Source organism: Xiphophorus hellerii, chromosome 19, assembly GCF_003331165.1.
Source record: "Xiphophorus hellerii strain 12219 chromosome 19, Xiphophorus_hellerii-4.1, whole genome shotgun sequence".
NCBI classification, from domain to species: Eukaryota; Metazoa; Chordata; class Actinopteri; order Cyprinodontiformes; family Poeciliidae; genus Xiphophorus; species Xiphophorus hellerii.
In genome coordinates, this window is record NC_045690.1 from 24,966,490 (window position 1) to 24,984,029 (window position 17,540).

Sequence of the window (17,540 nt, forward strand, 5' to 3'; positions counted from 1 at the left end):
TGCCTCTGCCAAGACAGTTTCCACCGAGTGCATTAATAACTAATGTACATTGAAGCATATTTGATGTTTGAACTGTTGTAATTTCTAAGAATTTTTAGTCTGAAGTATTCAGGATTCTTATCTACTTCTGGTCCACAACCCCAGTGAATACCCATGATGCTTCACGTTGGACTAGCACATTAAAGCTGCAGTAGCTAACTTTTTTTTAAATAAATAAATGTTGTTTTTTTTCCCCATATTTGTTAAAATGATCAAAATGTCATGATAAAATGAGACAGATAATCTGTGAAAAAATCAAACTCCACCACCTCCTCCCTGTGGTCCTACTGCCATCTACTGAAATACACCGAAAAAACCAATCAGAGCCTGGAGGAGGGTCTTAGTGCTGTCAATCACACCTGTGTACATGTTGCTCTATGTGCTAAGGGTGGAGAAACAACTTACCGTTCCAGAAAAAACTTTATCCACAGTTTATGCTAAGGCTATGCTAACTAGCTTTAGCATAGACAACAGCTGTAGCATAGCAGAGATCAAGGCAGAGTGTGTGAGCAGTGTTAAGACCCTCCCCCTGGCTCTGATTGGTTGTTTCTGACCTGGAGCGGTGTGTTTCTGTAGATGAATACTTACTGCAACTTTACATCACAAAAAACAACATTTATGGTGGCAATGTACTGTAAATGGTTTTCCAATTCGCTGATCGTAACTGACACGTACGCAACTGTACGTACCGCTGTACGTTTTCACTTGTTTACGTTGGTGTGTGTGTGTGTGTGTGTGTGCAGGTCTGGCGGTGGCCAGCGCGCTGGTCGACGTCTCCCAGCAGATGTGCGTGGGCTACAAGGAGAAGTCCGGGGGTCTGAGGAGCCGCAAGCAGCAGCCTTCTGCACAGCCGTCCACTTGCATCTGAGCCTACCACCGCCCCTACACCCAACGCTCTTCATCCCCCCGCCCCGCTCCCTCCTCCTCCTCGCTGCTCAGCCTCCCTCCTTCAGAGACTTCTGCCAGCTCCGCTCTGGCAGGGAGAGGTGCATGCTGGGACGTAGTACTGGAACATTTTGATGAGATCAGCAGGCCCCCCCCGCTTCACTCTCTCTGTCTCCTCGAACCAAAACTGGCCGGGACAAAGATGGAGGGGTGTTGTGGGGGTTTCGGGTGGGGGTGAGAGAGGACCAGAGGAGACGCTGACTCCGCCCCTTCCTCCACGTTTTACATTTGTTGACACGGCCTGGACGGAGTGGAGACGGCTCGCTGCTACAGCACATCCTCAGTCTCGTAGTTTCTAAAAAAAAAAAAAAAACTCTAGAGACTCTGCAACCCATGTTTTAATTTAAATTATTATTATTTTTTGTTATTGTTGTTGTTCTGCTTTTTATAAATTTTATTTCACTTTGAATCGAAGGAACAAACTGGAAAACACTTAACTACACACTCCAAAAAAAACCCACAGCTTCCCCAGCTGCGTCGTTACCCATCTGTAAACACCGAGTCGAGGCCGCTGACCGGTCGCCCCGGGCAACGTAACCACACATCCAGCAGCCTTCCGGTTGCGACGACCCGCAGTCGGATGATCAACCGCGCGGCCAAAGTCTGACGTTTCCATCCCGAACCGCCTTCCTGGAACCGGACCGGGCGGAGGAAAGGAGACGCTCCGTCTCAGCCTCCCCCGCCTGCCTCGGGTCGGCCCAGCAGAGGCCGCCAGTCTGCTTCCAACGTTTCACACGCGGCGTAACGAATCACATGTACATCCATCGGTAGTTTGTGGACATGAGAAAATGGCGTCTGATAAAAATGTTCTGGCTCTAACAAGCTAACTACAGCGGTTGAACATAATCAGACCAACAGTTCTGTCTCTCCATTGTTCAAATTATTGATCCTGAATCCTAAATGCGTTGCTTTGAATTAGGATTAGTTAGCTGGAAGGTAACGCACGGCTTCCTGTTGACGGACCAGGATTTATACGGTACCAGACCGCTTGGAGCTGAGTGGTCATCATGTCTTACTCTGATTCTTTGTTGTTGTTTTTATATATGTGCTGAGTGACTCATTTCACCACAACATTTTATTTCAGATTCTTTTCTCAGAAAGTCGTGACGAAAACGACCGTTAATGTTTAGCTGCAGGGCGTGGCACGAAATTCAAAAAAACATTCAATTTGTCGATCAAAAACATGAAGATGCTGCTATGACTAAAAAGAAAGATGAACAATAAATAAACCAATAAACACATACGTAAAAAATTTAAATTCCTCAATAAGAGACAACACAACATTTAGCACTACTAGGCGGCTGTAAAATTACCAACTACTTCCCCCCCGACTAAATCAAAAGAGAAAAATAGCACTAATAAATGTTTATGCCTACTTCTTTTGATTTTTTTTTTTCAAAGAATGGAAGATGAGGGAATCAAAGGAATCAGTAAAACTTCTGCCGGTTGTAGCAAACAGTAGTCCATCTGGACTACTGTTTGCGGTCAGAGGCTTCAGGCCGATTTCCAATCTACGCTTGTTTTTGTCAAATCTTTGATCTGCAAGTTTAAGATTTTCAGCCTTCCTGAAATCTGCTGAATTCGTCTCCCATGTCAGATTCACTCATACTGCAGCTCTACCAAACACCAGCTATTGGTTTGAATTTCTGTTTTTGCACCAACAATAGCCTGTATGGAAAGCACAAAACTGCAAAATGAAACGTAGCTTTCTGTTGCAGGAGCCTGAGTGAACAAACAGCCTTTATGTCTGCTTTATTTGAAAACGCCTTACTTTTACTTAAAATAGACGAGTCTGAGTCTTTTTCCAACAAGCTAATAAACTTGTGATATTCGCAAGCTAATTCGCAATTAGCTTGCGAATATGTAGCGAACATTTGAAATGTCGCAAAAAAGAAAAGGAAAATGCAAATTAGGCATATTCCAGCTACTGGTTTGGAGTGAATCAACCAGCCTATGCTAGCCCTGATTTAATCTGATGATGATGCTATTTACAACCGTCATAAACAGGAAGTAGCGGCTGCTAGCTAGCACAGACCACACATCTCAGAAAAAGGGGCAGCCTTCCCTCTTAGGTAAAGGTTCAGATTTTAAAATTCTTCCAAGTTTTGTGCTTCTGGTAAGGCCCAGGCCCAGCAGTGGATGGGAAAGTTTAATATGTTAGAATTTATTCTGCAAATCTGTTTCCATCTCCTCTTTTAGCGCATTAGCTCTTTTTCGGAAAACCCATTCATTGTGGACTTTCCAACAAATGCTAGCTTGAATGTTCCTCAGTTTTTTTGCGAAACCCAGAGAGGTTTTCCAAATTTTACCGTTTCCATCCACCATTTCTAATGCGATTAAAAAACGGTAATGGAAACACGGCCAGCAAAAACACCGAAGAGTTTGGTTGTTTTTTTTTTATTGTCGCTGCTAAGTAGCGTTTCACGGAACCGGAAAGGACCTGATTTTGAAACTTTTGACTGACCAGTCGCTGGATTCTGGTCCCGAGACAATTTTTTTCTTGTATCACATCTCCACTTTTTTATTTTTCATTTTTTACCTTCAGCTCCATCGTCATTCTCGGCTTCCTCCTGGACGGTCATCTTTTCCGCAGTGTTTCTTGCCACAACACCTGCAGGGTTCTGACAGAAGACAGAGACATAATTCAATAGCAGAAATCCCTACCGCCTCACAAGGTTATTAACTTCCCGCCCTCTGAAAAGTGCCGTTATGGAACAGTTTAATAACCTGCGTTGTGCCCTAAAGAGCTTGTTGTGTTTGGTTGCGAGCTCTCCCATGTGCTCGGCGCCGTAGAACTGCTCAGCGTCGATCTGGTCGGTTAAAGGGCACACTTTTAGCGGCGGGAAAAGGTCAGAGCAGAAAGCATGAACAAAGTTGACATTCTGTAATTACAAAACGTCCCACAACTCCACTCAGCAACTCCAGCAGTCACCGCAGCATTAAGAAGTCAACACTACTTCGGCTGGTTTTGCTTTTCCTCTTTTCTTTTTTCCCCCCGCTCAACTCATTTCCATCGAAGCTAATTTTTATTTTTCTTTAGCGTTTATCGCAACATTAGGAAGTACTGCTTAAATCTGCTGCTTCTGCTATAGCGTGGTGTTTCTAAAAGTTTCTCAACATCACTTACACTCGCGCGCTCACCCCCACACACGCAAAACCGAATCAGAAGTTATGAAATGCATTTTACCGTTGGATCTCTTTTTTTCCACCATCTTTAATATCAGACTCTGCAAAGTCATTCGAAAACGTCGCTGCTTTCTCGCTTTTCACAAACTGATTTGCAAATCAAAGATTCTTCATTTATTACAAACTGGAAAAATGAAAAAAAAAAACATTCAGTAGTGTGTCCGGGAGCAGATGGCGACCAGAATAAAGATAACCTGCGCAGTCCGGTTACCATAACAATGGTTGATGTCCTGCTGACACCAAGATGGCTGACCTCTGTGTTGCTCTCTCTGGCTTTTGCAGCTTTAGCAGGACTTTGAGTCCAACAGCAGCAGCGTTTCATGTTTTATTTACTATTGATGAGCTTCAGTACCTCGGTAACCGCCATTAAATTACAAGCCACACTTATGGGTTTTTTGTTTTGCAAACATCACCTACTTTATTTATTGTGAGGTAAAACAACTAAAAAGTGTCTCTTTTTTTAACTCCTAAATGATTGTACAACTAAATGAAATGTTCTCAGCAGTCTCAGGTTGTAGGATGACTGAGCGTCGTATCAGAAGTAATCCACTGATTGGTTCTGGAGTCGCGTTCTCGACATTGATGAAACCCAGAAGCATTAAATATGACCTCAGATTTACCGTCAGCTGCCGTGTTCCCTCGGTGTTCGGATGCATTGTGAGAAAATAGGGGAATGTAAATGAAATATTGCAATTTCAGCACTTGTCTTGGACATTTCACCTCCAACTCCTTGATTTAGACCTGGAGAGTAGTGCTGGTTCATTTCATCTTAAATTAGGATTACTGAAGCATTTTAACTGGCTAATATTAATCAGAGCAAAACAAGTCCAGTAGGCCCGTTTTTATTGTTTTTGCCAAGTCATGAAAAGTTTTTTTTTTAATGTAACATCAGGGAGTAGTTTCACCTCAACTCTTCCATCTCATTCAAGCCTGTTGGACTATCAGATTTCTTCCATGTTTTCAAAAAAATCCTCATTTTGGTTCAATGCCAACAGGTACAGTGTTTTAAATCATTGATGTTAACAACAAACAAAAAAAGAAACAAACACAGACCGTAGACGTTGATCACTGGTGATGCTCTTCTCAAATGATCAATTTCCAGTTTCCGATACTTTGGCAGCTTTTCCCCAATTTTGGGGGGAAAAAGCTGACAAGTTTTTGGCAATTTCAATTTGTCTTTAAGAACTTATTAGCAGGAAGGCTACATCGAACTGGCATCTTAAACGTTTTCAGCATCTTAAACGTTTTTAGCTTTAGGCCAGCGGTTAGCATACCGAGCATTGCTAAAGAAACGGATATTTGCCTTAGCGGTCACATTTCTAAAAGGATTCCAGGACGTCAAAGTCAGACTGAAAACAAGTTGAATTCTCAAAAAGATTTTTATTTTTTTAAAAAGTGTAACTTTGTTTTTCTCCGCTCCACCTTCCTGTTATCTGCTGAAATTCTGTCTCTCTCACCCTAAGTGAGCCACAGACTTTTCTGGACATGTCTTGCATCACCGTGCTTCCTCTGACCTTATGGTAAACGCCTCATTGATACTGAAAGCAGCCCATTTTGAATTGTCTTCACTTTGACCGCATCCACAGTTGTGTCAGACCAATCTGTTTGTGCTTTTTTAAAAATATATATATCTTTATCATTGATCAGAAAAAAATGAGATTTTTGAGCCAACCAGCCACTAACCTGTTGGAGCAAATCAAACCAAAAAATTGTCCAGATTCCCCCAACAGTCGATTCCTTGGTGCGTCCCTACGGCACCTTCCAAAACAAGTTGAATGTTATTCTGTCGATGTTCAGTCGACTGAAGGTTTCCACCAGTAAATCAGTGGATGGTATTTATTGTGGCCCAGTTGTAGGACAATGGCATGCGTCTGTCCAGCTGGCAAAGCTTTTCTTTTCTTTTCTTTTTTAGCTATGTTGCTTTTAGAGTAAAACTGAAAACTGCACGTTGCTCTGTGTACAACAACGTGGACCCGGCCCGCAACGTCTTACCGACGGATTTGTTTGAAATATTGCATGGGGGAATGGCACAGTGAGTGCAAGGGGAGACTTTTTGCAGCTACTTAAACAGATTCCCCTCACAAGTTCTCACCTTGCCGTGATGTGCTGGCCGACGAGAGTTGTGAGTTTTTTCTCTTTTTTTATGAATTAATATCACAGGAAGATGTTTAACTTCATTTTATTTGTTTCCTTGCCAACTTAGACATCATCGGTTTAACAAATCGGACCTAAAGAGCACAAGAAATCCCCTGGTATCTGTAAGACTCGAGTCTCTTGACCTTCTCCTTCTGAGTATCGCACATGGAAGCTCAGCCCCGACCGAAAACATGAACTTTACTGTTCGAGCGCTTCCCGATGTCGCGTTAAAGGACTTCCCCCTGGTCCTAAAGTTCAGATTTTCCACACGATTACCTCCCTCCACCATTTGCAGCCACCCGAGTGTGAAGTGGCCCCCAAGCTGCTCTAAATATCCACGGGGGTGGATGGAGAGTGTGTGTGTGTGTGAGTTTGGGGATGGGGGCACGTGTAGGAACCTTGTACGCTGTCACCTCGGTGTTTGCGTGAAGAAACGGGCAGCTTCCTCCAATCGATCTCACTTACCGAGCCTCAAACTCCCTACCAGGTAACTCTCTCACTTCTACATCGGCCTTACTTCCGCTCACTCGTCTCTTGCGTTATTCCTCTTGAAGTGTACAGACAAATATTTATAAATCGTCATGGAAATAATGTCTAATTTTAACAGTACAAGTAGATTTATTTTTGTCAAACACTGGCAGCATTAATGCGTATTTAAAAAGCTCCGATGCACAGGTTTAAAGCATCCCATTAGGGTCATTGTAAAATCAGGCATTACCTTCTTCTCTCTCTCTCTGTCTCTTTGTATAGCGGCATTATATATATTGAGAAAGTAGTTTGTTAATATGTATAATTTAGCAGTTGCTGTTCTTTATTTGTAAATAATGAGAAAGTATTGTGAATGACTTTTCATTGGGTTTTCGATTCATTTGAGGCAAGTTGCATTCAGGCTTTTAAACGTGTGATTACAGCACATTAGCATATTTTGTATGTCGGACAGCACTGTATGGCAAACCAGCATCACTAAAAAGCTGATGAACTACATGTAAAACCTGAGAATGGCTTACTGACCTTGTAATTACTGATGTACATAAAATAATGACAGAACATTTTGTCTATTATTAAATGTGAAAATTTCACCCACTGCTCTGTGTCCTTCTGTCTGGGTTTCATATTTAAGGGGATGGTTAAGGATATTAGATGTGAGGGTCTCTGCCAACTGGTCTGGGGTTGCAGTAGGTAATGCTCTACTTCAGTAGAGGACTTCTAGCACTTCAAACAGCTCCAAGCTCATAAAAAAGATGATTTCATACATCTTTAAACCATTGCCATTCTTGCATTTGGTGGTTAGTAAGGCTGAAGCCAATTAAAGTCCTTCCATCCGTCCTTTATTTCCGTCGCTTAATTCAGGATGGGGTTATGTGGTTAAACAGAAAAGCCCAGACTTCCCTCGTCCCAGCCGCTTGGGCCAGCTCCTCTGGGGGAATCCCAAAGCGTTCCCAGACCAGAGATTGTCTCTGAAGTGTCTCCCCCCCACCTACTCCCTCTAGGGTCTTTCTCTGGGTCTTCTTCCACTGGATGTACCTGGAACACCTTCCCACCAAGCAGGTATCCTCACCAAGATGCCTGGCACCTTGAGGTCAAAACTGTCGTGTCTGTAGCCTTTGTTTACGAGGCGCCGGCGATAAACTGCGTCACGCGACGCCTCAGTGTTGACTAATTTTGGTCATTTCAGACTTTTACAAAAGGATGCAGTGCTAAATCTGGCTATTTTGCTAAGAGCCTATGTTTGACACAGGGTTGAACAGTTTTAAAAGAATGTTATTAGACAAGAACCCAACAGGAAGGGGGAAGAGAGATGCGGCAAAGGTGCTGAGGACAAGGACTGGAGCTCAGGACTGCTGGAGCAGGAGGGCACCGGCGCGAACTACAGCGTCACTTACACAAAGGATGTAGTGCTCAATCTTGTTTGAAACAGTGTTAGAACAACTCTTTTTTTTTTATTTTTTATAATTTTGTAGGCACTAGTGACCGTTACTGGATAGTGACCCTCAAGGAAGAAGGTAAAGACACACCGCAAGGGAGCCGACGACAGGACTTGAACTCAAAACCACCGCGTTGGAGCTTGTATCATCTGTTTACTGGGCGCCTGAGCTAAGCTAACTACTGTGAGTAGTAGTTACGTGACGACCTACAGCTACGACCTGTAGCTGTAGGTCAGGAGGTCGTGATCCGCTTAACTTTCCATTTATAATTCATCTCAAAACCGAGAGATGTTTGGTAAAAACAACAAAAAAAGTTTTGCTAAATGTCTCGGAGTCACGCTGCGCACATCCATAAACAAGACGAGATTCATGACGATAATTGTCTGAACGAGACTTGGTGTCAATCGCCGCAGCAGGTGGCGCCCTCTAAATTAAAAGTGCTGCTTAGAAAGAAAGAAGGTGTTTCTTCCCCCCACCGTGTTGAACTGTCATATTGTGGCACACGCCCCGCTCCTCCAAGTGGGATGAAACAAATGTTGGGAGTAATTATTTGTAAATACGCTTCTCCTCGGGCCTGTTTTCAAATGATCGCTGCTATTTTTAATGCGGCGCTTGATGTCTTTGCGAGGCCTCCGGCGAAGCGGGAGAGGCTGAGCGCCGCTGCTCCGCTGTGTTCTCACCACCAATTATTCATCAGCAGTCATCCCCCATCACTCTTTCCTTCCACCTCTCCCTTTAATCTCTCCATCTGACACGTCTTCCTCCTTCTCCCTCACTTCATGTCTCCCTTTGTTTCTCTCTGTCACTTGCTCTGCTTGCTTCTTCCTCCTTTCTCCAGTCTTTCTCCTTTTCCCCCCTCACCCGTTTCCCTTTCTAATTTCATAATCTCACACTTTTCCCCCTTTGCTTCCCTCCGAATCCTATAATCTTTTCAATACCTTTACTTCCTTTGCTCTGTTACCCCCACCAAGCTCAGTCCCCTCTGAATTTCTCCTTCCTTTGGTCTTCTCTTTTCATCTCTACTCCTCTATTCCGGTCTTCTTTCACTGTCCTTCCTCTCACTTCTCTTTGTAACTTATGGAAGGTCAGTGTGTCAGTGCTCAGTGTGTCGCCTCACTCTCGCTCCTTCCTTCTCTCTTATATGTTCTCAGCAGCCAGTGTTTACTGCACAAGTTATCTGCATTTTACCTGATAGAGCAACTCAAAGTAATCCATACTACTGAAGTGAAAGGAAAATACGTCCCTTGACTTCTAAAGACTAAAAATGTTGGCACTCTCTTCTTTGTAAAGATTTCTCAGGCTCAGTCAGATTGGACGGAGAATGCCTATGAACATCGATTTTCAAGCCTTACAGCAGAATTGTACGTTGGTTAGGTCTGGACTTTGACTATGGGCCGTTTTCATACAAAAATATTCTTAGATCTAAACTATTCCGTTGTAGTTGTGGTTGTGTAGAGTCTTTGTCGAGATGGAAAGTGAAACACCAATCCAGTCTGGAGTCTTTTCCAGCCTCTAACAGGTTTTCTTCAAAGTTTTTCCCGTGTTTAGGATCATCCGTCTTCCAACCAGCTTCCCTGTCTCTGTCTTCGTCGCCTAATATATTACTGGCAGGCAGAGTTTTCATTCATTGCGTCATATAATAGCCTACCAAATATTGAATAGAGGCAGTCCATTCCGGTTGCAATATTGCATATCATGATGTTGCAATGATGACTGCAATCTGATACATTTGGTAGCTCTACTTTACAGGAAGACCCTTGTTACAAGTCTCTAAGTCCAGTCACGTTTATTGGTACGCACACGTTCCACGTTATTGTTTACACCCGGAAATTTTGTGCATGCACAAAAAGCTGGAAGGTTAAAAGCCGATTCTTTTACTTGTCATCCATAGTCGTGTTGCTATGGTAGAACGGTTTCATTAACAAAATGAAACCTGGAGTTGTAGGTATTACGAATTTAGTGCAGTGCGCCACCGCAAAGGGAAACTAACACAGAGAAACGGTTGAAGATGAGCCCAAAACCAACTGTATTCTACTTTTTTCTCCCCCCCTGTGAATGATCGCTGTGGTAGGTTAACTTGGCTAGCTAATTTAAACACCTGCTCTACTGATGGTCTGTCACAGAGTTGGTGTGTCGGTCACCAAAGCACAGAAAATTCTGCAGCACATCTACATGTTAAGATTGTCAGTCAATCTTAACATGTGCTACTTCCCTCTCCCTCACTATGTTGTTTTTTGTTTTTTTTTTACTTTTTCCTGACCTTATTAGCAAAGCAGTTCAAAGTGCTTTATGTGATGAAAACAACACAGTAACCAATGATGAAAAAACCAATAACCTTTGCTTTTTGTCAAATGCCATCATCCAAATCAAGACTAATCATCATCAAAAATAATGGAAATAATATTAGCTACCATAACTATGCAGATGACACACAGCTCTACATTACGATGTCACCAGGTGACTCAGACCCCATCCAATCACTGAACAGATGCTTAGAACAGATAAATGTGTGGATGTGCCAAAACGTTCTCCAGCTGAACAGAAACAAAACTGAAGTTATTATTTTTGGACCTAAAGAGGAACAATCTAGAGTTATAGATCTAGATTTATAGACTCTAGAGTTATAGATCTAGAGTCAATGCACAGCTTCAGTTATTACAACTGAAAACCAGCGATCAGGCCAAAACCTGGGAGTAGTGATGGACTCTGACCTGAACCTCCAGAGCCACATAAAGACAGTTACAAAGTCGGCCTTCTATCACCTGAACAACATTTCCAGGATTAAAGGACTAATGTCTCAGCCAGATCTAGAGAAACTCATCCATGCGTTCATCTTCAGTCGTATTGATTATTGCAACAGCGTCTTCACAGGTCTGTCCAACAAATCAATCAAACAGCTGCAGCTGATCCAGAACGCTGCTGCTGGCGTTCTCACTAAAACCAGGAAGATAGAGCACAAAACACCAGTTTTAAAGTCCCTCCACTGGCTCCCTGTAGCTCAAAGGATAGACTTTAAAATACTGTTAGTTTATAAATCACTGAACGGCTCAGAACCACAATACATTAAAGATCTGCTGTTGTTGTATCAACCTTCCAGACCTCTCAGGTCTTCCGGTTCTGGTTCTGCTCTGCATCCCCAGAACCAGAACCAAACGAGGAGAAGCAGCTTTCAGCATCTATGCACCACAAATTTGGAACAAACTTCCAGAAAACTGTAAAACAGCTGAAACACTGACTTCTTTTAAATCTCAACTAAAAACCCACCTGTTTAGGATTGTATTTGAAATGTAATCAATTACAAATTTATTGATGGAACTTGACTTAATGCTTTGTTTTGATTATTGATTCTATGTTGCATTGTGTTTCTGTGTTTGATATGATGTAAAGCACTTTGAAATGCCTTGCTGCTGAAATGTGATATACAAATAAAATTTGATTGATTGATTGATTGATACATTAAATTGATGAATGTTCCAGTTAATATGAACTGAAAACAACTCTAAGCAGGTGGGGTTTTAGGCTTGACTTAAAGGCACTCAGTATTTCGGCTGGTTTTAAGTTTTCTGGAAATTTGTTCCATATGTGAGGACACCGTTGCAGTAATCAATGCGGCTTAAGATCTTGATCTTGCTGATACGTTCGTCCTCTAATCCAGGAAATGTTCTTCAGGTGATAGAAGGCCGACTTTATAACTGTCTTTATGTGTCTCTGAAGGTTCAGGTCTGAGTCCATCACTACTCCCAGATGTCAGCCCTGGTCTCTGGTTTCTAGCTGTAACAACTGAAGCTCTGTGCTGACTCTAGGTCACAGGGGTCAAACTCCAGTCCTCGAGGGCCGCAGTCCTGCAACTTTTAGATGTGCCTCTGCTGCACCACACCTGAATAGAATAACTAGGTCATTAGCAGGACTATGGAGAACTGATCTACACAAGGAGGAGGTAATTAAGCCATTTCATTCCAGTGTTTTGTACCTGTGGCACATCTAAAAACTGCAGGACAGCGGCCCTTGAGGACTGGAGTTTGACACCCCTGCTCTAGGTCATTCCTCTTTTTGTCCAAAGATCATTTCTTCAGTTTTATTTCTGTTTAGCTGTTATGGCATCTCCACACACCGATTTGTTCCCACTGATTTTATTAAGCCATAGAAGAGTAAAAGTTTTGGATAGAAATCCATGCCAGAGTGTTCGGATTCTTAATTCTGAAAAGCACATTCATTATATTTTGTCTGTCACCATTCGATTCTGCCCCACTTTATCCTGGAACATCGAGCGAAATCCTCAAACAAATCCATGCGAGTTACAAGCTGAATGAATCATTTTGTAAGACGCCGCTCCCCTTCCTCTCCCAACAACATCCATCCTGCCTTTGTCACGTATTTTGTCCTTCAGCCGTTTTTCCTCTCCGCCCTTGAATCCCGTCGCCACACGCGATTTGTTCATGTGAAGGCTGACCCAAACCCAGACGGGACGAGGGGAGGCAGGTGAACGTGAGGGGCAGAATGTGTTCAAAGACAGAAAAAAATACAATAAAATAAATAAAAAATCCATGACGGCTTCGTATAAAAAGGATTGTAACAGTAGATCAAGTGGAAAAGATAGAGATCCATTTATTTTATTTTATTTTTTCTAACATTTTCAAGCTTGGTGTGTTTTAATCAGATTAAAATCTAAACTTGTACAAAGGTAGTCAACATTTCTTTCAGCTTGCTTCAGATTATTTTCCTGCTGTGTAATTTCAGTTTTGAGGTATTTTCATTGACTTCATGTTGTCAGCTTCTATTTGAGATTCAGCTGAACTATACAAAAATATACATATGTTTATTCACGATTTAACATAAAGGGCAACGTCCTTTTCACTTAGAGCCAGGTTGGTTTGGAAAGCTTTTTTAACATTTTTTTTATCCCTTTTACAAATTAAAGCATTATTTAATGCTTTAAAAAAATATTTTTAGTGTTTAAATGATCTGAAACGTTTAAGTTTCAGGAAAAAAAACAGAAAATTCTTATAAGAGCACAGGTACTTTTTCACAGCGGCCCCCCTTTTTTCTGTAACTGCTAGAATACAGTTTTATAGATTTTTCTGTTTTTCATAGAGCTCGTTAGCATTATGAGTAAAAGAATTGACATTCTGCTTCACACTGGAGATTAAACTGCTGTTCTGTATCGGGCATTTAATTACAAAAACACCAGCTCTGTGTGGAAAAAGGAAAGTTCCCTCCAGACAGCAGCTTATAGAAAATGTAATTAATATTCTTTTTTTTTCTTTTTCTTTCCAACGTTGCTTCTCAGAGAAACCAGCCCATTGTGCAGCTGGAATAATTACCCATATGAGCTTCAGGGAGGCTGGCGGTGCAGTTTAATGCGTCTTCAAGCAGATAGACATTTGTTGCAAGTTCGCATTTTATTTGTTCATATTATAATTGCTTATTTTTAAGATGTGAATGCATTTTGTGGCTAATAAAAGTAGTTGTACTATCCCTTGAACCTTTTCAAATGTGTAACTATACAACCACAGACTTCATTTTGTCTTGTTGGGATTTTTACATGACAGATGAACATGTTTTAGTGCGTAGTTGTGATGTGGAAAGGAAAGTCAAGCATGGTTGTCATGGGGGGGTTTTTTTGCAAAGAAAATGGTTCAGCTCTATTACTCCCGACACAAAATGTTTTCTCAAGATAAACGTAACATATTTACCACATGACCACAACTGTAAAACATGCAGTTCCCAGGTTCCCGAATTCCACCTCACAGAGCACCACCACCCCCAAGACTTCCCCCACTCAGCTCCTTCAGACTAGCCAGCAGCAATTAGCAAACACCTGGTAGAAATGAACTTACTGAGCAGCGTTGAGAAGTGCAACGCCGGTAAAAACGTTGCTAAAGGGTTGATAGAGGAGCCATGCGGTGATGACGTCCTGACGGCAGAGTTTCTTAAAGAGACAAGGTGTTAAATGATGAAGTCAAATTTCTTTCCCACTCGCTGGGGGATCATTTTTGCGTCAGAATATTATCTGACGGGACAATGTTGCGCTCAAGTGCTAAAAAAAACAAACAGCGAAGCTATTCAAGCCTAATGGTAATAGGGTCTCGGTGCTAAACATGTTGGTCTCTGCATAGATGAACTAAAAGATTTTAAATTGTTTAATTTTTAAATTCAAGATGATTAGATTCAAGAACTGGGAACTTCATTTTATAAGAATGCAAAGAATAATCTTGATAACTCTGCAGGTTGAAAAGATTTTTCAGTGAAGTCAACATCTCTCAAAATTTTATGAATCTGTGTTTTTCAAAAAAAAAAGTACAATTGGTTATTTATTTATTATACTTGCCTCTTTAAAAAAAAAACAAAAAAAAACTGTACTGATGTTTTTTGCCTGGTCAGGGGCAATTTCTGCAGCCAGAAATTTTTATTTATTTATTTGCAGCTTCATTGGCCTCAATTCTCAAAATCATCTAATTTGAATAAAACTTATTAAAAACTTAAACTCATGACTTTCTCTTTCATATGTCAGTCTGTTGACTTGACAGCGGTGATTGGGAGCAGGAGGGGAGGCATTATGAGGATTGAGCAGGCGGTCTCTACTGGTGCAAGATCAGATGTCCGAAGAAAAAGTGAAGTTTGAAAAGGTGCAATATGGTTAGTGGTTCATGTTTAGATAGGCTGTATTTCTGGGTGGAAAATTTTGTGTTGGCAGAAAATGGACAGCAGTAGCAACCGAAATCCCAACAGAACTACCAAGAGAAAAAAAAGCTGCTGCAATAAAAAAATAAATGTTTCATCAACAACTAGCTAGCCACGGTTAGCTTCGAAGCGTCGCCCTCTGCTAGCTATGCTCAGCGGGAGCTAACGGTGGCTAACTTTAGCCAGTTAGAATGAGCAAACAGGACAAGGTAATAATGGCGCCTCCTCGAGCTCATTGGAAACGGCGGGTACCTTCATGAAGACCCGGTACCACCAGCGGCGCCGGGTTCATTTTTGAGGTGGGGGTCCGTGGGGTGTTTCGTCACCTCTGTTATGCACTTTTGAGGCGCGCGCACTTGTTCAATTGATATGATGGCGCCTGTCGATCAATTCAGTGGGTTTTTGTCCCGAAGTAAACGGCAAACATCCCTTACCTGGAGGACAACGTTTTTGGGTCTACCATGCGCTGCGGTCACAGAGATTTGGTGGAAAATAATCAGAAAAAAATGTTGTGAGTGGGGAACATGCAGAAGGCAGCTTTACACAGAGCACTAAGATGGCGGAATGGACTTTATTCCATTTTCAAAACTGGAGTCTGGAAAAATGTAAAAGACGGATAAATGCCTGCAGCCGACCTAAGAACAGCTGAACACAGATTGACGGTATTAAAACACCGTGTTGGTATGAAGGTTCTGTCATCATTGCATCATTGGTGGGACGCACCAGCAGCGGCTGAAACAGTTGTCCAACAGGGAGACCCGTCAGCTCTTCAGTTCGCCATAACACACACGCGCACGCACACAAAGCTCGTAAACCGGCGACCCGCCAGAACCGCGCGCACGGTAAAAAGCTCATTCATTTTTAGCTTACAGAAAAAGCGCCAAGCCGCCAAATTTACTAAAGTAAACTGACCAATAACATTTAGGCTTTGACGCGCGAGCCTCCACGGACTCGCTACGTACAAGATGTTTTGACCCAATAGATGTTTTTTTACTCCTAGAGTCGGAAAAAGGCTTTCTGGAATGTCCTTGACTGTTGAGTCGTGCGGGAGCTAGACTTTGAGGACTTTATTTCAAAACGTTTCAAGGAAAGAAGAACTTCTAAAGGTAAGAGCCATTTTGCTTTCTGTGAATTCAGTCGGAAATATGATTGTGCGCGCAGATAATTAATATATTCTGCTTATTTGATATGCAGTTTGGATAACATCACATTATGTTTTGATGCTGCGTTCCGGTTATCTGGGAAATAGGAAATGGGAGATGAGAGAATTTCATGATGGTGACGCCTTTAAGTGTTGTTTGCAGTATATCTTTAAGCTTTACTTTCTATAAGCAATCATCTATTTTCATTTATTCTGTTTAGTGTTGCATGTAACATTGATTTGATCACTTTAAAAGACTCATTTTTCCATCACATCCTACTACTGTTGCTATGAGGAGCGGCCATATTGAAACGCGAAGTCCAAGTCATAACTGTGGGTAGTTGGAGTTGCTCCCTGTTTCCCAATGGGAAATCCGACTTCTGAGGGCGTTCCAGTCTCTTTTTTTTTTTTTTTTTTTGACTAGGAAGTTGGAATTTCCCATTTCTGAGTACAACTGGAAGGCAGCATCAGGGCAGTAATTGGCTCTTGGAGTGTGTGCAGTTGCCCAGCTCATTAGTGGCTGTTCTAATGCAACCTGCACTGAGTTGTGTTATTTAATGGCATGGTTATTTTCAGTCTGTAACATTTGAGCTGAACCGGTTTGCTTTCTGCTTGGGTGATTATCAGTGAACAACAATGCTTTGGCTTGGAATGATTAGATTTTTTGCATCGTTCTGTGACTCGTGTGTGAGATGATGGCAGTGCTTGGTTTCTCCTACTGGAAAGGTTTACTTTCAGTTCAGCGTTTGAACATTTTAATAATATGTGTTTATGTGTGTGTGAAGTCTGTCTGGCAAAGGGTTTAAGTGCCTGGAGCTTCTTGGGTGTCATATGGCCATAAAGGATGTTTCCTGACTGAACATATTGACTCTGTAAATTATAAAGTATCTCATGACTTGTGGTTGAAAACGTCTATGTTGGAGCAAGGATTTCAGATTTTAATCAGCTTTGGCTAGCTTCGCATCGGTGCTAATGCTAAAGTCATGCTAGCAAGCGGAGCTACTTAACTCTGAGGAGGCAGTGGTTGCTAAGACCTGCATTTTTCTGCTTTGTCTGTCAGAGAAAACGCGTGCATGCCTCCATGATAAAATAGACTTAAAAAAAGTTTAATAATGCATACAAATGTTTTATGATTTGATCACAATCTTTTTCAATTATAGGCAGGATTTCCTACATGCTCATATTTGTGCACTTACACTAACCATAATCAGAGTTTGAAATGAAATGAGAGTTTTTGAGAGTTTGAAATGAGAGTTTTTCATGAAACATTAAAATTGACTTTATTCTGAAAATCCAACATCTCTGGCTGCTGTCTGTGTCGCTGCACGCTACTGTGTGCTGCGCTGCTCTCAGTAGTGAAGTAAAACCAGAGACAACAGCCTGAAGTAGAGGGAGAGAAGGTGAATGAAATGTATCTAAAGATAAAGTTGAATGCATTTTTATTTTGTTCAAACCTGTGAAAACAATCCTAATGTTAACGTTTGCTG

The 17,540-nt window shown here is 41.8% G+C and overlaps 1 protein-coding gene across 1 annotated transcript in view; it reads left to right on the forward strand.

Moving 5' to 3' along the window:
* The window catches only part of atrn (attractin), a 152,641-nt gene extending 145,256 nt beyond the window's left edge, over nt 1–7,385 (forward strand). Inside the window, exon 29 of the mRNA XM_032547559.1 lies at nt 783–7,385. Within this exon, the coding sequence (XP_032403450.1) occupies nt 783–907 (125 nt within the window). The 3' untranslated portion in view covers nt 908–7,385. The remainder of the gene's footprint in view (nt 1–782) is intronic.
* Nucleotides 7,386–17,540: the final 10,155 nt, after the last annotated feature.